The sequence below is a fragment of the Glycine max genome, chromosome 5 (assembly GCF_000004515.6).
Source record: "Glycine max cultivar Williams 82 chromosome 5, Glycine_max_v4.0, whole genome shotgun sequence".
Taxonomy (NCBI): Eukaryota; Viridiplantae; Streptophyta; class Magnoliopsida; order Fabales; family Fabaceae; genus Glycine; species Glycine max.
In genome coordinates, this window is record NC_038241.2 from 36530401 (window position 1) to 36552204 (window position 21804).

General features: G+C 31.9%; 2 protein-coding genes and 1 pseudogene across 5 annotated transcripts; 2 read left to right on the forward strand and 1 right to left on the reverse strand.

Moving 5' to 3' along the window:
* Nucleotides 1–1526: 1526 nt before the first annotated feature.
* On the forward strand, nt 1527–4852 carry LOC100788662 (serine/threonine-protein kinase SAPK2). 3 transcript variants are annotated; one of them, XM_041015570.1, is made up of 9 exons: nt 1527–1908; nt 2014–2088; nt 2752–2851; nt 3189–3244; nt 3355–3447; nt 3528–3620; nt 3727–3831; nt 3941–4039; nt 4130–4852. In XM_041015570.1, the coding sequence occupies exons 1-9, from the start codon at nt 1771–1773 to the stop codon at nt 4418–4420; spliced, it is 1050 nt and encodes a 349-aa protein (XP_040871504.1). In that variant the 5' UTR covers nt 1527–1770; the 3' UTR covers nt 4421–4852. The 3 variants fall into 3 exon arrangements, with proteins under 3 accessions (XP_040871504.1, XP_040871503.1, XP_006580258.3); XM_041015569.1 differs by lacking the exon at nt 2752–2851 and having other exon boundaries at nt 3191–3244; nt 4127–4852; XM_006580195.4 differs by lacking the exon at nt 2752–2851 and having other exon boundaries at nt 3191–3244.
* Nucleotides 4853–6003: 1151 nt separating this feature from the next.
* LOC100789195 (RNA cytosine-C(5)-methyltransferase NSUN2-like) lies at nt 6004–13726 on the forward strand (annotated as a pseudogene). Its single transcript, XR_136549.5, has 14 exons — nt 6004–6359; nt 6443–6509; nt 6597–6712; nt 6842–6908; nt 7074–7122; nt 7245–7330; nt 7505–7755; nt 7831–7886; nt 9309–9394; nt 10537–10629; nt 11296–11620; nt 11809–12338; nt 13016–13250; nt 13332–13726. The product of XR_136549.5 is annotated as an RNA cytosine-C(5)-methyltransferase NSUN2-like (transcript).
* A 2684-nt stretch (nt 13727–16410) lies between these two features.
* LOC547878 (ras-related protein Rab11A) lies at nt 16411–19512 on the reverse strand. Its single transcript, NM_001317460.1, is given in 2 exon segments — nt 16411–16912; nt 19227–19512. Coding segments are annotated over 2 exon segments (690 nt in total). The 5' UTR covers nt 19469–19512; the 3' UTR covers nt 16411–16464.
* Between the last annotated feature and the right edge of the window lie 2292 nt (nt 19513–21804).

Consider the following 21804-nt stretch of genomic DNA (forward strand, 5'->3'; position numbering starts at 1 on the left):
CTGCTACTACTTTCAACCAATGACTTCACGCCATGTGTAACCTTTTTTTATCTTCTGATATTTTATTTTGTTTACTTCATCCATCCAAAATATGCTATTGTACACACTTAAAAAAAGCTAACAAATACTATCATTTCATATAAAACAGAATAATAATTTTATAAAATTAATTTTCTTAAATAAATGAAATAAAATAATATTAATATTGATTAAAAAAACTAAAACAAATCTATCAGGGGTATTAATAAAAAAATAACATTAAAAAATCAAATACAATATTTATTTTGAAATATTTTTTTTCAAATATACATATTTTGGAACACGGAGAGTATAACATAAATATTATTAATTCCAGTTTTATATAAAAAAAAAATAATTATCTAATTCATCATATCAATAAAAATAATTAGATTAACTAATTTGTTATAAATTTTAATTTTATTTTAAAACTATCCATTATATTAACAGTTTAAGAGATGGTTACTTTTTTTTTTCAACCACCAATAAATGCTCATGGAGAAACGAGTGTAATTACTAATAGATCTCACTGAATAATCTTGTGTTTTTTAAATTATAATAAAAATATTTTTTATATATAAAACAGAAAAGTAATAATTTTTTATTTGTAGAAATTGAAAATAATATTAAAAGTATATAAAGATTTATTCATTCCTATTCAACCAAGTGAGCTAGATTCCATTCCCTCAAAAAGTAATATTATTCGTAATATTTTATTTTTTTATTTATAATAATAACAAGGTTTTGAATCACTGTCCCAGTTTTCTCATTTTTCACGATAGTAATATTATCATAAATCACATAAAATACGACTAATGCGCTCAAAATTGTAGAAAAGGACACTTAAAAAACTTTAACAATAAAATTACAGCCACAAACTGTTTTTAAAACCTTCAATAGAAGGAATATTTATTATTATAATATCAGTACTTTTTTACATATGTTTAATCAACCAATAGTCTTACTTCATTTTTTTTTGTCTCCTTTCCTTTATAAAAAATATATAAATTCAAATTTTATTTTTAATTGAAGCATCTTATTATAAATGTAACTAGTATTTTAATCCATTTTTAAAAAGTAATTATATTAAAAACTTGGTAAAAGAGTTTTATCCTTCATGCTCGGATTAGTGAGATGCTTTATGTGAGTATTATTATCTGATATGAACAAAATTGCAGGCCATAATATGCGTACAATTTTCACTTATAATACAAATATGGTATTTATACATATCAAATAATAATTCAAATACTTAAAAGATGTAATAATAATAATATATAGTAAATACTAGTAGTTTCTTATTCTTTTACAATATTCTCTAACCATTAAACAAAGCAAATTTCTAATAATTTTGATGTTTTCAAAATATTAAATATGTTAGTTAATTTTCTATAAGATATTAAGATGATTATCAAGAAAAAATAGTGAAAAAGGATATGCCATCTCTCATAAATTTATACCTAACTAACTAAATACTAGTATATATTTCTGACATACAAAGTCCTGTGTCTGAAGGCATAGTGACAGTCCAATTGTAATTTGCAATAAGGGCATCCAAACCCAGAACCTAATCATCTTTTATTTGCAAACTTTTGCGCATTGGAATTTGGAGGCCATAAAAAAGATGCGATGCTACACGCAAACAAGTAGTTCAAGTCCAATAAGCAAAGCAAGATAGAAAGATTGGCTAGCTCACACACCTCAATTGATACAACACCCAGTTGCTGATAGTTATTATATAGAGTTCAATTCATGCTTGCAAGCTTAACCATGGAACGGTATGAGATAATTAAAGATATTGGGTCAGGGAACTTTGGTGTGGCAAAGCTGGTCAAGGAAAAATGGAGTGGTGAATTGTATGCTATCAAGTTCATTGAGAGAGGCTTCAAGGTTCCATTTTCAAACTCCATGTATCTTTTCTGTTGTCATACCTTAGTCTTGTACATATGTACTTTGGATTGTCCTTTGTTAATGGGGTTCTATTGGGTTTTGCAGATTGATGAACACGTGCAAAGAGAGATTATAAATCATAGGTCCTTGAAGCATCCCAATATCATTAGATTTAAAGAGGTAAGGAATTGGAGACATTTTTGGTTTCAATGAGTATAGTCTCAAAGTGTAATTATTTGCCTTCTCGGAAGAAAATCATTCCCTTCCTTTAGCTACTTCTTACCAACTTTGTGAAAATATATATGCATCCAGGGACATATACACCTAAACTCTGTCCTAAATTCAATTTTGTCCCGGAATGGAACAAATATTTCGAGGTTATGAAAGCATGATTTCTTTCTATCTTCCTCATAATTCAGTTTTATTCTCTACAATATACGGTTCCCTGAAGGATCTCAATATGCAGGGTCATTTTTTTGGTTTTCCTTAAAAAGAATTTTCCAGAATCTTGTAAAGAACTGAACAAGAAATCTTTTCAATTTGATTTCTTAAATTCTTTCTCTTATACTTTATTGAGCTCCCATGTCAACTAGTAATATGACCAAAAGAGTGTATACAGGCAACAAAAGATAGGTGCTTTGAAAGAAGAAGATATACATTACTCTTTTACTCTTGTAATAGGAGATGTAATGTTTCTTCTTCGTTCAAAGCTCTATTTATCTTTTATCGTCCCTCATTTATATATATCATGTAACTATATGACTAGTCCAGGTGGGATTTATAACATGTTAGCTAACAGCATCTTGACTTTTATGCGGATTTGTGGCATATAATTCATCGCAGGTGTTACTCACTCCAACTCATCTTGCAATAGTCATGGAATATGCTGCCGGGGGAGAACTGTTTGAAAGAATATGCAGTGCTGGGAGATTCAGTGAGGACGAGGAAGATTAGATTAGATTTAAATCATTTCTAATAATTGATAACGAAAAGCTCCAGTGGCTTTATGATAGTGCTTTTGTCCAAGATGGCCATTGTATTACCTTAATTTTTTAGATTCCAAAACAGTAAAATTAAGATTGCATCAACTGTACATTATGCATGAAACATATTAGTGTGTGAAATTTCGAATGGCAAGTTGATGGCCTGTTAGCTGCTTTCTAATAATTTGGACATCGTATCTAGACTCTTTTTTTTTTTTTTAGTTTTATTTTATATATATTCACATCCTAGATGCTTGTAACAGAAAATTTCATACTAATTTCTCCTTTTCCATGCATAGGCGAGATATTTCTTTCAGCAACTGATTTCTGGAGTCAGCTATTGCCATTCAATGGTACCATATTCTTGTTCAATCTGAATCCAAATGGTTTATTTTTCAATGAATGATTCAAATTAAGTCATACTACTTTAACTAGCTGAATTGAAGGTGTAATTTTGTTGCAGGAAATTTGCCATAGAGATCTTAAGCTGGAAAACACACTTCTAGATGGAAGCTCAGCACCACGACTTAAAATCTGTGACTTCGGTTACTCAAAGGCAAGAACTTATTGCTACTACTTAATTTCATCTAACATAATGTTTCTTAATTACTCAACGGTGTTCCTATCTTTCTTCAGTCATCTGTTTTGCACTCCCAGCCAAAATCTACTGTAGGAACCCCTGCCTATATTGCACCAGAGGTTTTGTCAAGAAGAGAATATGATGGCAAGGTAACTTTACATCTAAATTTTCCCTTTCCAATCATGTAGCCGTGGCTTCACTCATTTGGAGCTAATGTTTTGCCACTGATATGTTCTTATCCTCGAGAATGATTAGGTCGCGGATGTTTGGTCTTGTGGGGTGACCTTATATGTGATGTTGGTTGGAGCATATCCTTTTGAAGACCCAGAAGACCCAAGAAACTTCAGAAAAACACTTCAGGTTAGTTTAACCAATAATAATACGAATTCCCTTTTAGTTTTCAAGTGTAATATGACTAATTAATTATTAATCACACGATTAATTAATTTATTTTGAATAATTTTGACAGCGAATTCTTAGTGTCCACTATTCTATTCCTGACTATGTACGTATCAGTAAAGAGTGTAGGTACCTTTTGTCTCGAATATTTGTGGCCAACCCGGAAAAGGTACAAATTATTTATGTTTGTTGCATTACATAATAACATTTATTATTATTATTATATGATGTTAACTTTGTGTTACATTATTTGAAGCAGAGAATTACCATACCGGAGATTAAAATGCACCCTTGGTTCCTCAAGAATTTGCCACTAGAATTTATGGACGAGAGTGAAGGGGTGTTGCAAAATGATGATGTGAATGACGACTCATCTGAGACTCAAAGCATTGAAGAAATACTGTCCATAATTCAAGAGGCTAGGAAACCGAGTGAGGGCCCAAAAGTTAGTGAGCAATTTGTTGGGGGCAGCATGGACCTTGATGATATTGATGCGGATGCTGACATTGATGACATTGAGACAAGCGGTGATTTTGTCTGTGCATTGTGAATGAATATTGATGATGCTTGCAATCTTGCACTTTGCATACTATTTCTCCCTGAAAAGCGTTTAAGATAAGAGGGTACTTAACGAGATAGATGTTAGGAAGTTTGGTATCAATTAGTTTCAATTGATTTTAAGTTGAAATCTAACATGGTATTAAAATCTATAGTCCATCTTAATTTCTTATTTTAGTAGGTTGTTTGTATTGATTTTAGATTGAAATCTAACAATAGATAGATAGGGTAGAATCAAACAAAATCTGGCTATCATGGTTTTTGATTTTTCTTTTATTAGAAGTTAGCTTGTCTTGTTATCTGCCAATGCCAATGTGGGAATAAGGGAATGTTACTGGTTTCTTGGTTGGTTTAATGCTTAGCCAAAAAATCAAGCCAGACTGCATGCATATGTAATAATTAATAATATAGTAGTTTGGGTCTATTTCTGTTGCACGATCCTTCCCTTCTCTCACTATTATATAAGTAAAATAATTTGCGATGTCTCGTTTTCATGTAATTATTATAAACGTTAAATGACAAATTCACATTTGAATAATAACTGATCTATCATTGTCGTTGTATCGGCGTCGTCTAAAAGCACTAGACAACTAATGTAATATCAGCGATGCTGATGCATTATGCTGCTCCTTAAAAATTAAAATACTAACCTTTTGTTGATTTTTTTTTTTAAACTGAGGATATATGAATTTTCAAATTTAAACTTAACCTTTAAAAGATTTGGATGACTAGAATATGATACAGTAACATATAATAATTATACTTTATTACTATTATTTGGTGCAGACAAATATATGATTTATTTATCTTATTACCTGCTATCTATATGATGTTAATGCAGTATATTTGTTGCTACTATTATTATTGTAACTCCCAACACATTTCTTTTATATGCAAGGATTAGGGATCAAATTCCTTACCATGTGCTTAATAAGTTAAATTATTTATCAATCATATCATATTAAGTTATTACTCACTACAATGATAACAATTTAAACATTAATGAGTAGTTATGTATAAGTTCATATATTATATTGGTACTTGTTATGATAATAACAATTTAAATATTATGACTTGGATTCTAAATTTTGAGTTTGAATAATGTGAGCTATTTTAGTTCGATGTGGTGAAGCATATGTATAATTGAGCTCGAGATTGGGTTTGATTGGATTGCTCACTATTTTTTCCAATTGTTAAAACAAACTAAAAGAACTTTTCATGTTAAAATTTTTTGCAATATTAATATTTTCAGTCTCCTTTTTTTTAAAAAAAATCTGGATGAAAAATTTAAGAATTAAGATCAGTCAATTTTCTTAGGGATTAAAAGTGGAAATCGACTAAAAACGAGGGGAAATATAATTAACTCAATTGTATTTTTTCTTTTAAAAAAAATACTCAATTGTATTTAGCTAACTAAAATCTATTTAAAACCATGGGAACTACGAGTAAAAAAAAGTATTATTATTTCGCAAATACTCTATATTGGAACGAACTTTAAGGAAATAAAAAAAAAGTTTGGATGGGCAGGTCCAGGGATATTTGGGTCAGGTGTTGAGGCAGAAAAGCCCAATCAATTACTGAACCACACGTTTTGCCAAAACCCTACCAAAATCCTAACGGCGTAACTGTCCGGCGAAGCAGAATCAGAAGCAATCCGCGACGACAACAATGGGTGGTGGCGGGAGAGGAGGCAGATCACGCACTCAGAGAAAACACTTCCGCCAGAGCAGAGAGAACGTGTGGAAGCGTTCCAAATCGGATCCCGATCCTTCTTCAACCGAAAACAATCCCGCGTGGACTCCCTTCGCCACTGAGAACGCCGCTTTTGATTTCTACTACAAAGAGCAGGGAATAGTGGACCTGCAATACTGGGACCAATTCGTCCCACTTCTCAGAACTCCATTGCCCGCAACCTTCAGAATCAACTCTAGGTCAAACTAACAATCCCAACCTCTCCATTCTATTCTATTGTTCTCTTCTCTCATTCACATGTCGTTTTGTTTCGCGATTGCAGTAGCCGGTTCTACGACGACCTTCGTTCTCAATTGGAGAATGACTTCGTGCATTCTCTTCGCGATGAGGTATGTTACCTGCTACTGTTTTTTTTTTCTTTTCTATTTTTTATGTTAGTGTTTATTTTTGGTTGTGAACGGAATTGTTGTTTGCAGGTTGTTGAAGGAGGTGAAACGGAGGCTATTCGGCCGTTGCTGTGGTACCCTGGGAACTTCGCTTGGCATTCAAATTTTTCTCGGATGCAGCTCAGGAAGAACCAAACGCTTGAGAGGTCAATAGAATTCATGAATATGCTACTCCCAAATAATGAATTGAAATACATGAACATGCTACTGCCAAATAATGAATTGAAATGTTATGCCAATTGGTGCCTTTGATTAGGTTAAATCTTGCATTGCAGGTTCCATGAATTCTTAAAACTAGAAAATGAGATTGGAAATATCACAAGACAGGAAGCTGTCAGTATGGTGGGTCACTCCATATACTCTTTCAATCTTCATGATCATACAAAGTGATTTTCTTTTATTTTAGAATTTTGAAAATTTTGAATGCTTTAGTACCTGTAGGTTACTAATTGTTCTAACCTTTTAAGAATTCAACTAATGTCACTCTAATGGTTGTTTGAAACATAGGTTCCTCCCCTCTTCTTGGATGTGCATTCAGATCATTTTGTGCTTGATAGTAAGCAACTTCTAGTGTATAAAGTACTTTTTATTGTTTTACCAGCCTTATTTTATATTGCTTAATTTGGAATTCAAACTTCAGCAATTCTGACTATTTTATTTTTTCTTTCCCTTTTTCAGTGTGTGCTGCACCAGGTTCAAAAACGTTCCAATTGCTTGAGATTATACACCAATCATCTAAAGCAGGATCACTACCTGATGGAATGGTTTGTGCCGTTTTAATTACAAAAGTGTTGATATCTGTTTCTTTGCCCTTTATTCCTTGTTGGTAGTTAGCAGCATTTTGATTTTCTTGACTAAAGAGTTATCTAATTTTGACCTGTAATGATTGGGCCAGCTACATATGCAACAGTTTTTATTAATGTCTTTTTTATAATTAGGTTATAGCAAATGATCTTGATGTCCAAAGATGTAATCTTCTGATCCACCAAACAAAAAGAATGTGCACAGCCAACCTAATTGTTACAAATCACGAAGCTCAGCACTTCCCAGGATGCCGTTTAAACAGGAATTATGAAAGGATGGAGTTAGATCACGATATTGGCCAACTGTTATTTGATCGTGTTCTGTGTGATGTCCCATGCAGTGGAGATGGTACCCTTCGTAAGGCACCTGATCTCTGGAGGAAATGGTAGTTTTTATTCCTTTATCTAGCTCCACTTTTCAATCTCCAAATTATTTTAATACTTATTTTACCTTTTTGCAGGAACACAGGGATGGGACATGGCCTTCACAGCCTACAAGTTTTAATTGCTATGCGAGGTGCTTTTTGATTGCTTTCTGTTTCTAATTTAGGTCCTGCCAACATTAGTCTTATGTTCTGTTTCTTTATATGGTGCCATCATCTTAGTCTTTTTTTTCAGCTAGAAAATTAGTAATAGCCAACAGGGGTTGTCTCACATTGACCTTTTGTTCTAGACATTTGCTTTAGGCAATATATTATTTCACTAATCACTAGAAATCCTTGCTGAAGTCGGTGGTCTGTCCTTGCCTTTGGTCAAGGATAACCTCCCCTCAACCTGAAATTTTTTGTAGCCATTGAAAAAGAAGATTGATTATAAGATGACTTAAGTCTATGATATGCTTGTTAGAGTTTTGTTAACTAGCAGATGATTATAAATTGAACTCAACTAGACTTGTCTAGCATGGGCAATTAGGTTTAGTTACAAGATGTTCATGGTGACTTGGCTGCTCTATTCTGTGTGCAGGGACAGATCCAGGAGTGTATCAGGGAGGGGGGGGGGTGTCAATTTTTTTTCTTTCTTATATATACATAAAGGATCCTATGGGAGAGGGGGGGGGGGGGGGGTGCTTGCCCCCCCCTTGGATCTGTCTTTGACTGTGTGTGTTTAAATTGACAAGGATCATTAAGTGAAACTATTTGTGCTTCCAGATTAAGTTTGCTTTGTAATTTATTGTTCTGTGCTTCTTTCCAATTCTTTGAAAGAGAACACACTTGCATTATATTGAGCCTGAAGGACCAGACCAGTAATTTTTCAAGAATTTAGAAACACAAAACAGTGATTGTATTTCAAAAAAAATCTGGTTTTAAACTTTTAATGACCAGATTTGCTGTACAGGCACTAAGCACACAAGGGTTTTCCCTTCAAGAAGTATTCTCCTTTGATATAAAGCAAGCAACAAAACTACACTCTGAATAATCCACCCCCACTTCTAGAACACACATAAAACCCACAATTAACAAATAACTGCCAAATAAATCACACAAATAACTTCCACGAAACAGTTCAGCACAGAAATAGTGAGAATTACTGCTAAAACCTATTTCTTATTTCTCCTGACATATACTTACAAAGGCTTATGACCTTCCATCAATTTCTTTAATGCACTTTTATTGACTGAAATTTGTTGGAAACCAATAATAATGTGTAAGAATGAAAGTGTTACTACCACTCCTCATTTCTCAATGTATCATTATCGTGCTTATTATGTGTCTTCTGAAGATGACAGACATTCTTACACCAAGGAATAGTTTCATATTATGTACTTTAAATTGATTTTCTCTTTTGCTCATTCTAAAACTTTAATAAACAAATATACTGTGGTAAAAAAACTACTGCTGTTTTTTTGTCTTTAGCTAATTAATAAGTAGAAATGAACTAGGGTTTATGATATTTATCTAAGATGATTTTGTCAATATTAACTGAATACTGCTATTCTCAGGTTTATCTCTACTTAAAATTGGTGGAAGAATGGTGTACTCAACATGCTCAATGAATCCTATTTAGAATGAAGCTGTGGTTGCTGAGGTAATCTTAACTTGAAAGCTCTATACTTTGTTGCAGCCGTACTTTTTTTTAGCTTTCCCCTTAAAAGTGCTTTGACATATTAATATCAACAAAAAGATTAATTAAATTGATTTGAAGCATGGTTTGATTTCTTAGGTGTACCTGTATCATGTATGTACTTGGTACAGGCAAGCCTTTGGTACTTGCTTCTAAAAATAATGAAAAATGGGTAAATGCTTGCAAATTCTATTTGCTTCCACAACAGCAGGATATGACCTAGGCAGTTTTGTTCCACCTTTTCTTTTTGTTTCTTTTCCTCTCTACTCCAAAAGCATCCCATTCTTCATTCACTGGTTTGGCTGTTTGCAGCGTAGCAATTCTATTTCTCTGCCTTTCACTTCCTGACACAAATAAATGAATGCTTTTTCTCCCATGTTACTTGAATTATTTCTCTCCATCTCACTCCCGACATTTTTAAAAAAATATTTTGGGTGATAATTTATGACTGATAATCAGTGAATTAAGTTTATGAGTATTTATTTACCACTGATGTTTTTGCTAGAATCTAGTGCAGGATTTGGCACTTTTTTCAAAAGCGATTCTTTCTAGATTTTAGCTTATGGAAAAACTAAGGGTGTGTTTGGTTTGCATTTTCATTTCCTGTTTTCATTTTCTAAAAACTGTTTTCATTTTCAAAAGATTAGAATTCTGAAAACATGTTTGGTTTGACTTCTTGTTTTCTGTTTTCATGAAATAAAAATACTGAAAATTTATGATATATTGACTTCTTGTCTTTTTGTATTTTTAGATTTGCTTAAAATTACATTCATTGCCATCACAATTTCATTTTATCCGAAATAAGGTTTTTGTTCTCAACTGAAAACACTGAAAACGAAATTTTATTGTTTTCATTTTCTGGTTATTTTCTGTTTTCATTTTCACTAAAAATGTTTTCAGAAATCCAACCAAACACATTTTCATCACCGTTTTCTATTTTCAATGAAAATGAAAACAGAAAACAACCAAATCAAACACCCCCTAACTTTTTTAGTACATTTTTTAACTAAAAGCATTTTTCTTTTAAAAAAAGACAAATGAGAATGTAAAGAGAAGCACTGCTCAATTCTTTTTTTCTTTTTGCCCTCTTCTATGTCATGTTGCAGGTTTTGCGGAGGTGTGGAGGGTCTGTCAAACTTGTTGATGTTTCTAGTGAGCTTTCACAACTTATTCGTCAGCCAGGTCTCAAGAGATGGAAGGTTTGTGTTTGCTGTGACCAACTTACCATTTATTTGTTAAGTCAGAATTTTGAAGAAAATATATGTAATATTAACGAACAAATATGTTCCCTACCTATACATCCCAAAGTTTTAGTGTGTATCTCATCTTTGAGGATTCTCTTGGAGACAATGCCCTCTTACATTATGTGATTTGACAGTGTTAAGGGTGGTTGGCTTTCTTATTTTCCTCTGTTCTTTCCTCTGGATGATATTCAGTGTTCCAATGTATTGTACTTTCCTTATGGTAGTTGTGGGTAAAAGAAACTTGGTGCAGGCCAGGCTGAAAATGTTTGTTTCATCAGTTGTGTTATTCCTTGCTATTTGAATTTTGATGAACTTGAAATGCTGTTTTGCTGATTTGTTTTTTTTTTAATGTGACTGGTAGTGAATTCTTTCTAATCAAATTTCTGCTATTTGATATGTTGGATGTCCGTCAAGTTATACCAACATTCATGTCCATGGTATAGAATCAAGTTTTAAACTTTCTAAACAGAAAATTCTTAAGTTTATCCAACTTGACCATGCATTCTTATAGAAACTGTTGGTTCTGCTTTGGATTCTGTTTGTGGCTTCAAATGTGGAAGGGGTTAACTTTGTTTTGTAAGCATTTAATTTTTTTTAAGGTGTTTGATTTTGGAGATGCAGATATATGACAAGGGCACTTGGTTGGTCTCTTATAAAGATGTTCCTAAGTATCGTAGAAGTGTAATTCTTTCCAGTATGTTTCCTTCTGGCAGAGGTCATCATGATCTTGTTGATAGTAGTTGTAGTGTTGACCCAGAGGGCATTACTAATGGTATTAACGGAAATGCTGGAGATGGTGTTCAAGCAGCAGAGAATCCTGTGATGTCCGAGTCTGCCGCGGAAGTTTGTGATTTCCCTCTAGAGCATTGCATGAGGATACTGCCTCATGATCAGAACACTGGAGCCTTCTTCATTGCTGTACTGCAAAAAGTTTCTCCTCTGCCAGGTAGTTTTTCTTCTGACTACATTTGTTTCTATCTCTCTCTCTGTTTCTGTTAACAGATAATTAGGAAATTTTGGAGAACATGGGAAAATAATTCCAAGTTTCCATTTCTGCCTTTTTTATGTTCATTTTGTCACAGACCTTTCTTTGCTTGCCATAATAGGTTTTTTATTTATTTTTCTTTCTTGCAGCAATTACAGAACAAACCAAAAAAAAGATTGACGAGCAATATGTAGAACAATCAAACCAGAGTCTTAATGATGCACAAGTACCACAGATTACTTCACCAGAAAGTACACATGAAGAAGTCTTGAATGCTGTGTCAGAGGAAAATGTAGATGACAATGAACCCATTACCGAAGATTTGGAAGTTGGTCCTGTTACATGTGAAGAACAGAATTCCAAGGAAACTCGAGAGCCCGATAATGTACAAAACACAACAAAGAGGGTTCCAGGTAAAAGAAAGCTACAAATTCAAGGCAAATGGAGGGGTGTTGACCCTGTTGTTTTTTTCAAAGATGAAACAATTATTAATAGTATAAAGGATTTCTATGGAATTGATGAGCGTTTTCCTTTCAACGGTCACCTTGTTACAAGAAACAGTGATACAAATCATGTGAAAAGAATTTATTATATCTCCAAGTCAGTCAAGGATGTTCTTGAGTTGAACTTCAAAGTTGGGCAGCAACTTAAAATAACATCAATTGGCATGAAGATGTTTGTAAGTATAACTTATCCTCAATTTAAGAGATATTTTTGTTTTTGTTAGTATTATATTTTATGTGATTGATTTATTTATCCTCCATGATACTAATTGTCAAAATAATTTATGTTGATGTTAATAATTTCTTCATTAGAAGCACTCCAAAAACTTTAGTTAGATAATCATACAGTCGTAGGAGATTGATCTAGGCAAGGGCAACAAATTCAGTTAGAATTTGATTAGTAAAAGTGAAGTGTATAATTTATTTGACATTTTGATGTTAAAGAAGTCAGTAGACTGTACTATTGTTTATGGTTAGAGAATAGTATTTCTGAGTCGTTTCATAAATTGTTTCCGTACCTAGGCATTTATTTCTATTTTTGTTTTGTTGACAGTTTTTAAATTCATGTTGATTTTAATCGGGTATGGATTATAGTCATTTGCTCATTTAACTATGACATATGGTGGTAAGGATTAGTTATGTAATATAATAAATAAATAATTCTTGTATGACTGTTTTGCATACCAAATTTCTTTTTGGAATATTCTAGGATATTGCAAGTGACATGCATTCTGTTAGTTATTGGCACAATCTGCACCATTTACTAATATTTATTGGTCAGTCCTTGACTGTCTGTGATAAATGAGCTTTGATTAATTCTTATGACTGAGTGAAATATACTTTCATCTTACAGGAAAGACAAACAGCGCGAGAAGGTAGCTCTGCACCATGTGCTTTCCGGATATCATCTGAAGGATTGCCCCTTATTCTCCCATACATAACCAAACAGATTCTGCATGCATCTCCCTCAGACTTCAAGCATCTTCTGCAGAACAAAGAAGTAAAGTTTGAAGATTTTACTGATGCCGAGTTTGGTGAAAAGGCAGCAAACCTATTGCCAGGCTGTTGTGTGGTAATTATGTGTATAGGTATGTATCTGTCACCACGCCATAGAGAAGTTTAATACCCATTGGCATCAACATAATTGTTTATAGGATCTTTTTCTGCAGGGAAAACAGTTGTTGCAGAGTCTCTCCAAGTGGATGAGTCAACGATAGCCATTGGATGCTGGAAGGGTAGGGCGAGATTGTCAGTGATGGTTACTGCAATGGACTGCCAAGAACTACTGGAAAGGCTTTTAATACGTTTTGACACTGAAAAGGGCTCCTCTGGGCATTTGGACAATTCCTCTAATGATGTGGAAGAAGTTCAGCCTGTGCAAGAGTTGAACAGGAAAAATGATGACGATGATGTGAAAGCTACTGAGTTAAAGTGACTACTTAACAGATATTCTTTACCCTGTTGTAAGTTCTAACAGATATTTGTGCTATTTGTCATTTATAGAAATGGTGATTTTGCCCTTCACCTATGAAACGATAGTGAAAAAATTGCTTGTTTTTGTTAACCCCGTCATTATTTTCATAGACAGATGCTGGTCCATATTTATAGTTTTGGTTTCTTAAATTGCTTCTGAGAAACTCTGTTGCTGTATGGTTTAGACTTTAGAGGTTCAACATGAGAAAATTTTATAAAGTCGTCCCTCGCGCATCATGTAACTGGTAGATTTTAGTCGAACTCAGATGCCGTTTATTTTACTACGGGAATAAACTCTAAAATTATAAGCGTGTTTGGATCACCGGTGCGAACGTATGTTGGGACCAACCTCCTTTTTTAGGAAGCAACAATATCCTTACGTTTGTGGTGAAATGGTCTCAGGCTTCATGCTGCATGCTGCCGCAATTTAACCGGAGAAACAAACATGTATTATATCTAGGTAGCCTCCTAGCTACAATGTGTTTTGTTTTTAGTTTTAGATGCTTAGAATGTCCATTATAGTAGTTAACAACTCTAGTGCAATGTTTGACGTACTTTTCCGTTGGACATACAGTATTGGCTCTGACAGGTCTAGACATACTAGGTTGCTGGTAGTTGAAATCAATTCTTATTGGCGCGATGCATTCAAATTCAATGCATGTTTGTTACTGCATCTAATTCGTGGGTCAGTGGCTCAAATGACGTCAAATATCAAAATAAACGTAGAAGCTAATATAGATGTGGATTGAAGTGGACGTGATGGGAAAACAAACATGCTATTCAAATTGACAAATTAAGGATGTGTTTGGTTGTGTAGAAAAAAAATAATATGTAAGAAAATAAGAGAAATAGATGAGAAATAAAATAAAATAAAATAAAAATAAAAGTAATTTGATTGAAGAGAAATAGAATGAAATAAAAGAAAAATATTTGAATTTAAGTGATTTGATAGATAAAAAAATAACATTAAATAAAAATATTATTATTATGAGATAGGAGAAGACTTGTTTGTTTAGCACATTGAATGCAATACAATTTCATCTTCAATCTGTTTTGGCAAGGAAACTTTTTTTATGGATCCCACTAGTTTTGTTTTTTAAATTTCTCAACGACTCATTGCAATCAAAACACCACCATTTTTGTTCACACATTTAACTGCAACCAAACCACTCCTAAGTATGTTTCGCAGAGAGAAAAGGAAATAGAGAGAGAAGTAGGTCCAAAAGAAGAAAATAATATATATATATATATATTGATTGGTTGGTTGGTTGGAGAGGAGGAAATAATTGATTAGGTGTTGGGGAGAGGATGATTGATTAAGTGCATATTTGGATGGATCGTTGTCAAAATAAATTTTGAATAGAATTTATTTTGGTTAAGATTGATTTTGAAGTGATGTGATTTATGTTTGAATATTTTAAAGTAAAATTCAATACAAAATTTTGAATTTAACGCAAAAATTATTTAAAGTTACTCCAATTCAAAATTAATTATGGACCATAATCAATTTTAAATTTTTCTCAAACATGAAATCAAACATGTGAAAAAAAATATCCAAAATCAATTTTTCAACTCAAACCAAACACCCACTAAGTGAGTGTGAGTGTAATTGATTTGATTAGGTGTTAAGGAAAAAGGTAAAGTCAATATTCAATTTTATTATATTTCAACACACAATCAATTATATAGCCCATGATTATAGTCAAAACTCTCTTTCAATAAGCAACACAATCTCTCTCTCTCTCTCTCTTTAAGATCCACACCTTTTTATTTCTTCAATCCTTCATTTCCAAGAAACCAAACGAGTCATGCTTTCCAACATCCCTTCATTTCTTCAATTTTCCTTTTATTTTTCCTTCTCTTCAACACTACCAAACAAGCCATAAAAGTAAAATTCACTTTTAGATTTATCTTTAATCTATGTAAAATGGATTAATTTTTTGTTTTAATATTTTTTTAAAATGTTGCTTTCCATCTTCATAAATTTAATTTTTCAAATGATTTAATAGAATTATGTTATCATTTAAATATAAATTGTGATGATATTAACTTTTATAATAATTATTTTAAAATTATTTAAAATATTTTTAATTTCTCGACTATAAATTTGTACTTGATGATGTATGAAAAATTTTAAAATAACCTCTTGTTATTTAACGTTAAAGTGACAATTTTTCAAACATATCATATAACAATCACTTTAAGATGGCATGTGATATGACATATTTATTTGCATGGCATTATTAATAAATAGTTATAAAAATATTTTTAAAACTTCTAAAATTTACAAGGACTTAAAAGAATAAAATCAAAATTGATCATATTTACGTAAATTAACAAATCTAATTTAAATTAAAGTTTAATAATTATGTATTAAGATTGTCAAATAATTTTACACTTTTATTAATCATAAGTTATCATTCATATAATTTTTAAAATAATTATTATTAAAATTAACAAATTTACAATAAATTATCATAACAAATTTACTGTGCAAACCTTCTACTAAGATTGGATGGGCTTACCAGATGACCCCATTGGAAAAATACAGCAATGTTCGAACTATAAGCACGAATGATGATATTTTCACATTCGATTAGTTCCAAGTCCACCCATTTCACCTACAAAATTCATGTATATTGAACCAAGCAATTGTTCAAAGAAGAAAAAAAAAGCAATTTGTATCTACCTTCATTTTTAATGTTTAACTCGCCAACCAAATCAAATTAAATTTAAATGTACAAAAAAAGCAATGCGCCAAACCTTTAAAATTTGGTAATAAGAACACAACCATGAAATACACTAAATAGAAACAAATTATAAATAAAGTCAAGATGATTGACAGCACATATTCCTCTTAGCAGGGATTTCCTGTGCAGGGCCTGGAACGATAATCTTCTGGCCAGACAAAGATGCTGAGTTCCCATTTCCCTGATTTTCATCAGCAGTTAGGTTCTTCTTGTTGACAATGTTGTATATTTCTGTCAAGACAGTTATGAAGGCTGTTTCAACATTAGTTGCTTCTAGTGCTGAGGTCTCTAAGAAAAACAACCCTTCTTTCTCAGCAAATTCTTTTGCATCCTCAGTGGGTACGTCACGCTGGTTCTCAAGATCACATTTGTTGCCTGTAAGAATGATGACTATGTTCTTGTCAGCATGGTTGCGCAGTTCTTCTAACCAACGTGGTATGTGATCAAAGGTTTGGCGTTTAGTGATGTCATAAACCAACATTGCCCCCACAGCACCCCTGTAATATGCACTCGTAACTGCTCTGTATCTGTATCATAAACCATTGAAAATGAAATATTAGTTTAAACTGAAATTTGGCATTTAATGTACTTTAAGCCAACCATTCGAACCACCAAGACATGATAAGAAATAATCGTAATTAATCATGTGAAGAAGCACTAACTAGATATAATTGCATGCAAGAAAAAATAGTTCTATTCTACACTGTTGATTACTAACAAGTGAGAAAAAGGAATGCATGTCCAAACTAATTATGTTAGCAAGTACAATTTAACTAAATGATGCCCCGTGCTAAAGCTACTTGATCAAAATTGACAAGTTCTAAAACACTTATTATTAAAGTTTTTGAAGAATCAACAACACTAATAATAAAAGCTGTTCAAAATAATAATAATAATAACAATAATAATAATAATAACAATAATAATAATAATAAAGTCTCTGAAAGATTGAGATGATAAATTGTGAAAATAAGGCCGATAAAAAAAAATTAAAAGATAGATGGTGAAAATAATATTTTGAGATACCCAAAGCACTCTTCAAGTATGAACCATTTGCATAGATTGCCCATGCAGCCAATTTCACGGATAGTCCATCGCAGCTTGTTCTGACTTCTGTCTGCGTGCTCTAAATCTCAAGATAGGCAACGGTTTTGAACTGAGGCTTGTTGTACTTCATATTGGAAAATGAGTTATTTTAAAATCTCAATAAATGGAGAATGGTGACTGCTAGTTGAAAATGGGAAACTTAATGAGATTCTATGTCTTCCTTACAAATTTAAGCAACTAATTTCTCTATACTCTGTAAAACGTCATATCATATCACATTAAACAACTTATGCAATAATTCATGCATTACCATCAGTGGTAATCCCATCACAAAATAATACCAAAATTTACACATGCATGCGATGTTCCAAATTCTGTTTGCATTTTCCTTTCGTTTACAAATTTATTATCTGTCATATAGCTTGAGAATGTAGAGTATTATATGTCGACCAAGAAAAACCAAAGGCAGAGATGCATCAGCTTGAAAGTCAGCAACTTTGTATAACGATTTATCGAAAGGCATTAGTATCAATTCCTTGACATAAATTTATCATAAAAGATTAGACAATAGCAGCAACGGTCGACCAAAAAAGAAAAGACAATAGCAGCAACCAGCAATGCAAATGCAAGATTAAATCTAACGGGAGCTTGGAGTTTTAATAATAACTGCATCATTCACAAAAAAAAAAAAAAGGCAGCAACACAATGGCATAGTGACCAGAAATTCGTTCCACTGCAGTTTTTTTACTAAAAAAATACCGTTGCGAACTTCAAAAAACTGAGCGGGAAAATTAACAGCATCCCGGCAATTTCGGTAACTGAGAATCTGAGACCACATTCACACCTCAAAGTCATCTGTACAAATAACTAATTCTAATTCACAACCAGAAAATGGTCCACAATCACTACTGTAGCCACAAGGTCAAGATTTTTCCGGTCTTTGCTGCTGCAATTGCAGCCATATTAACAATATTTGTCAACAATTTTTCACAAAATTCAGGATTGTGACAAAACTGCATGCACCACAATTTAAAACCTTATTCAAGGTTTTATAAAGTTATTTGCAATCACAACTACAGTCCCAAAATCTAAGGTTTTTGGTCTTTACTACTGCAATTGTGACCATATAAGCCAGATTTGTTAACAATATTTCGCAATATAAAATATTACAACGAAACTGCACGTATGAGTCTGACTGCAATTTAAAACCTTAACCACAAATATGGAGGAGACAAAGAAGTGATCAATGAAATGACAGTAAACTACAAAACGGCTTGCCGTATGTTTTCCACTCTAACAATACTAAATGGTACGAAAATTTGTAGAAAGAAAAAATATTATTTTACGAAACAAATGTTTTAATATAGTTGGTTAAATTGTAAAAATAAATAAATATTTTTTTTTCAAAATTAACGAAAATCACGGTGATCAGCAACATATAGTGTTCGTGGAACACGAATTGGTAGCAATAAGAAACTTCCTTTCCACTTAATGAATATTATTGGATAGAATTTTCCTTGTTTCGTGGTAAAGTCCCGGGACTCATCCTTGTCCATGTTCTATAATCTATACCGTCTCTTTTTCCTTTACGTGCTTCAGTCACATATCAATTACCAATACACAACGTAATGATCACAATAGATCAGCTCAGTAACCTTAGTTAAAACACAAATCCACGCGATCCTCCGCCGCGACGATCAGATCACGCGCGAAACGACGTCGGTGACGCAAATTAACAGATTCGAGCCAAAACTAACAATATTAAGAAACTATGGAAAAGAAGTTATAGAGTACCGTTCTTGGCCGGCAGTGTCCCAGATCTGAGCCTTAACGGTCTTGTGATCGATAACCAAAGTCCTCGTCTGAAATTCAACACCGATGGTGGACTTGGAGTCCAAGCTGAACTCGTTCCTCGCAAACCGAGCTAGTATCTGCGACTTCCCCACCGCCGAGTCCCCTATCAGCACCACCTTGAACACGTAGTCTATCCTCTGGTTCGCGTCCCCATACCCTCCTCCTGCACCCGCACCTGCCATTTCCCACTACACTTTTTTGTTCACAATCACAATAATATATCTTCAACTCACTTACTTACACATACACATATATGTACTGTCTCTCTTTTTGCTGTTTCTTTCGCTTTAAGGTTAAAACTTAAATGCTACACTCTTTTTTGTTATTGCCTTTTTGATTAAAGGAACACTTACTTGTTTATTTATTTATTATTTATTGTGTATCTCTCACACTTAAGTGATATTGATTATTGTTTTTTAATTAAGTGATTCAGAATTTTAATTTTAATTTTTAAGAAAATCATGTTAGGGGATATAATTCAAGTTTTTAACAGTGAATATTACATGGAAATAATATTAAGATTGAAAAAAAAAAACTCTTATGGTACACTACGTGTATGATTATTGGAGAGGAGGGGTGAGACACGTGTCACGTGACACGTGCACGAATGAGGTGGGAATGAAGAAGCGTCTCCCCACCAATGAATGAGAGAAGTGGCAGGTTGTTGGGTGTTTGATCATTGATGATGAATGAAAGATGAGAGGAAGAACGGTTGAGGACAGCTCTTATTTTTACTTTCGAGCGATCGCAGCGTCTACGCGTTGCGGATTTCTCGGGTGAGTTGTCTGATTAGTACTGATGACATTAATGTTGCAAATAACTATTTAAAATATTCACAACATTATTTTTTTAGATAAACTAATTTTATTTTTAAATAAATATTATTACTAATATATAGTAATTTTAATCTCTTAATCAAATAATTCAAGATTCAAATTCTAACCTTAAATTTGAGTATGAAAAATTTATATTTGAAAAAAAATACTCATCTTTAAACAATGAATATTTCATAGTCCAAAAAAAATATTGTTAAACTTAATCTTTTATTTAGATATAATTTGAGAGAGGAAAATAACGCTTGAGGAGAGAAAAATTATAAACAGTTAGGTTAAATAGAACGAAAAAGTTTACATTTAATTTGTTGTCAAATTATAAAGTTGAAATCTTACATTTCATCAATTAGATTTAAGTTATATTTAACATAACTAAGGGAAAAAGTTAAGTAGAAGTTAAAAAGTGAATTGATAGTTAAAATTTAGTAATTAAAAGTTAAAAAATTAGCTTATTAAATAATAAATGTTTAACAAAATTAGTTATTATAGTATCTAAAAAATATATAATGACAGGAAAATAATAAAATTATGATTTATTTTTAAAAATAAGTAGAAAAAATTAGTTGAATAACTAGCTAAAAACTAACTAGTAAATGCTTAATTTTTCAGTTTCCAATTAACTTTATGTTTAGTAAAACTAATTAATAGTTAGCTGAAAGCTGAAAAATCTAATTTCTTAAATTATAAGTATTCAAAAAAACTAATTATTGAAATATCTGAAAAATATAAAATAACAAAAATAAAATAAAATCATGATTTATTTTAAGAAGGTAATTAGAAAATTGGATGAATATATCTAGGATAAAACTAAAAGAAAATATAAAAAGTTATAAGTTAGTATTTTAAAAAACACTAGTTAAAAAAACATTTCAAAATATATGTAAAACTATTAATAAGTTACTAAAAAATATTTGTTTACTGAATAGTCAAATAAATTTTGCAATTAGTAAAAAAAAAAATAGAGACTAACTGAAATGCTTTCTCAAACACAATATAAATTCAATGAAATTTCAAATTATTTGTTTTTTTAGTTAAACTTAAATTGACCATTATCAAATAAGATTAAAATAATTTTCATTTAACTTGTGCTAAAAAAATTGTATCTGAAATCGGATATTTCATTGGGCAAGATTAAAGTGAAGTTGATCCTAATTGGATGTAAGTCATAGTCTCCAATAGGTTAGGCTAAAAAGTTTAGATTAAACTTAAGTTTCTAAAATAAGGTCCAAACTATATTGATATTTTTGTGAATTAAGCTCAAATGGATTAAAGTTATGTTCAGAACTTAAAATTTAAATTCTATATTTCATCAAGTGGGTTTAGATTGATCCAGATAAATACTTAATATGTGTTGCAATTTATAATAATTCAAAGCCAATGTTCAATTTGGTTTTATGAAATAAGGTTCAAGTATGGCGAAAAACCTTATTTATATAAGATTTTGGCTGGCTAAACCCAAATTGAGCTAAAACAACATAAAAGATGGATCTATTGCAAGTACTTTATTATTATTAATTATTTGTATCGATTATGGATGTGTTTTTTTTTAATCTAAATGAATGAAAAACAAGAATTAAAGAATTTATAAGACTTATTAGATTCACTTGGTCAACTAGGATGATTAAGACAAGTAACTTCAAATAAAATAACAAAATTAAAGAATTGTAGAAATAAGTTAACTAAAT

Bases quoted from the DNA above. Each gene is read 5' to 3' on its own strand.
- LOC100788662 (XM_041015570.1), top strand. From the start codon at position 1,771: ATGCTTGCAAGCTTAACCATGGAACGGTATGAGATAATTAAAGATATT. The intron at 2,089-2,751 runs GTAAGGAATTGG...AATTCATCGCAG, and splicing joins ATATCATTAGATTTAAAGAG to GTGTTACTCACTCCAACTCA. The intron at 3,245-3,354 runs GTACCATATTCT...ATTTTGTTGCAG, and splicing joins TCAGCTATTGCCATTCAATG to GAAATTTGCCATAGAGATCT.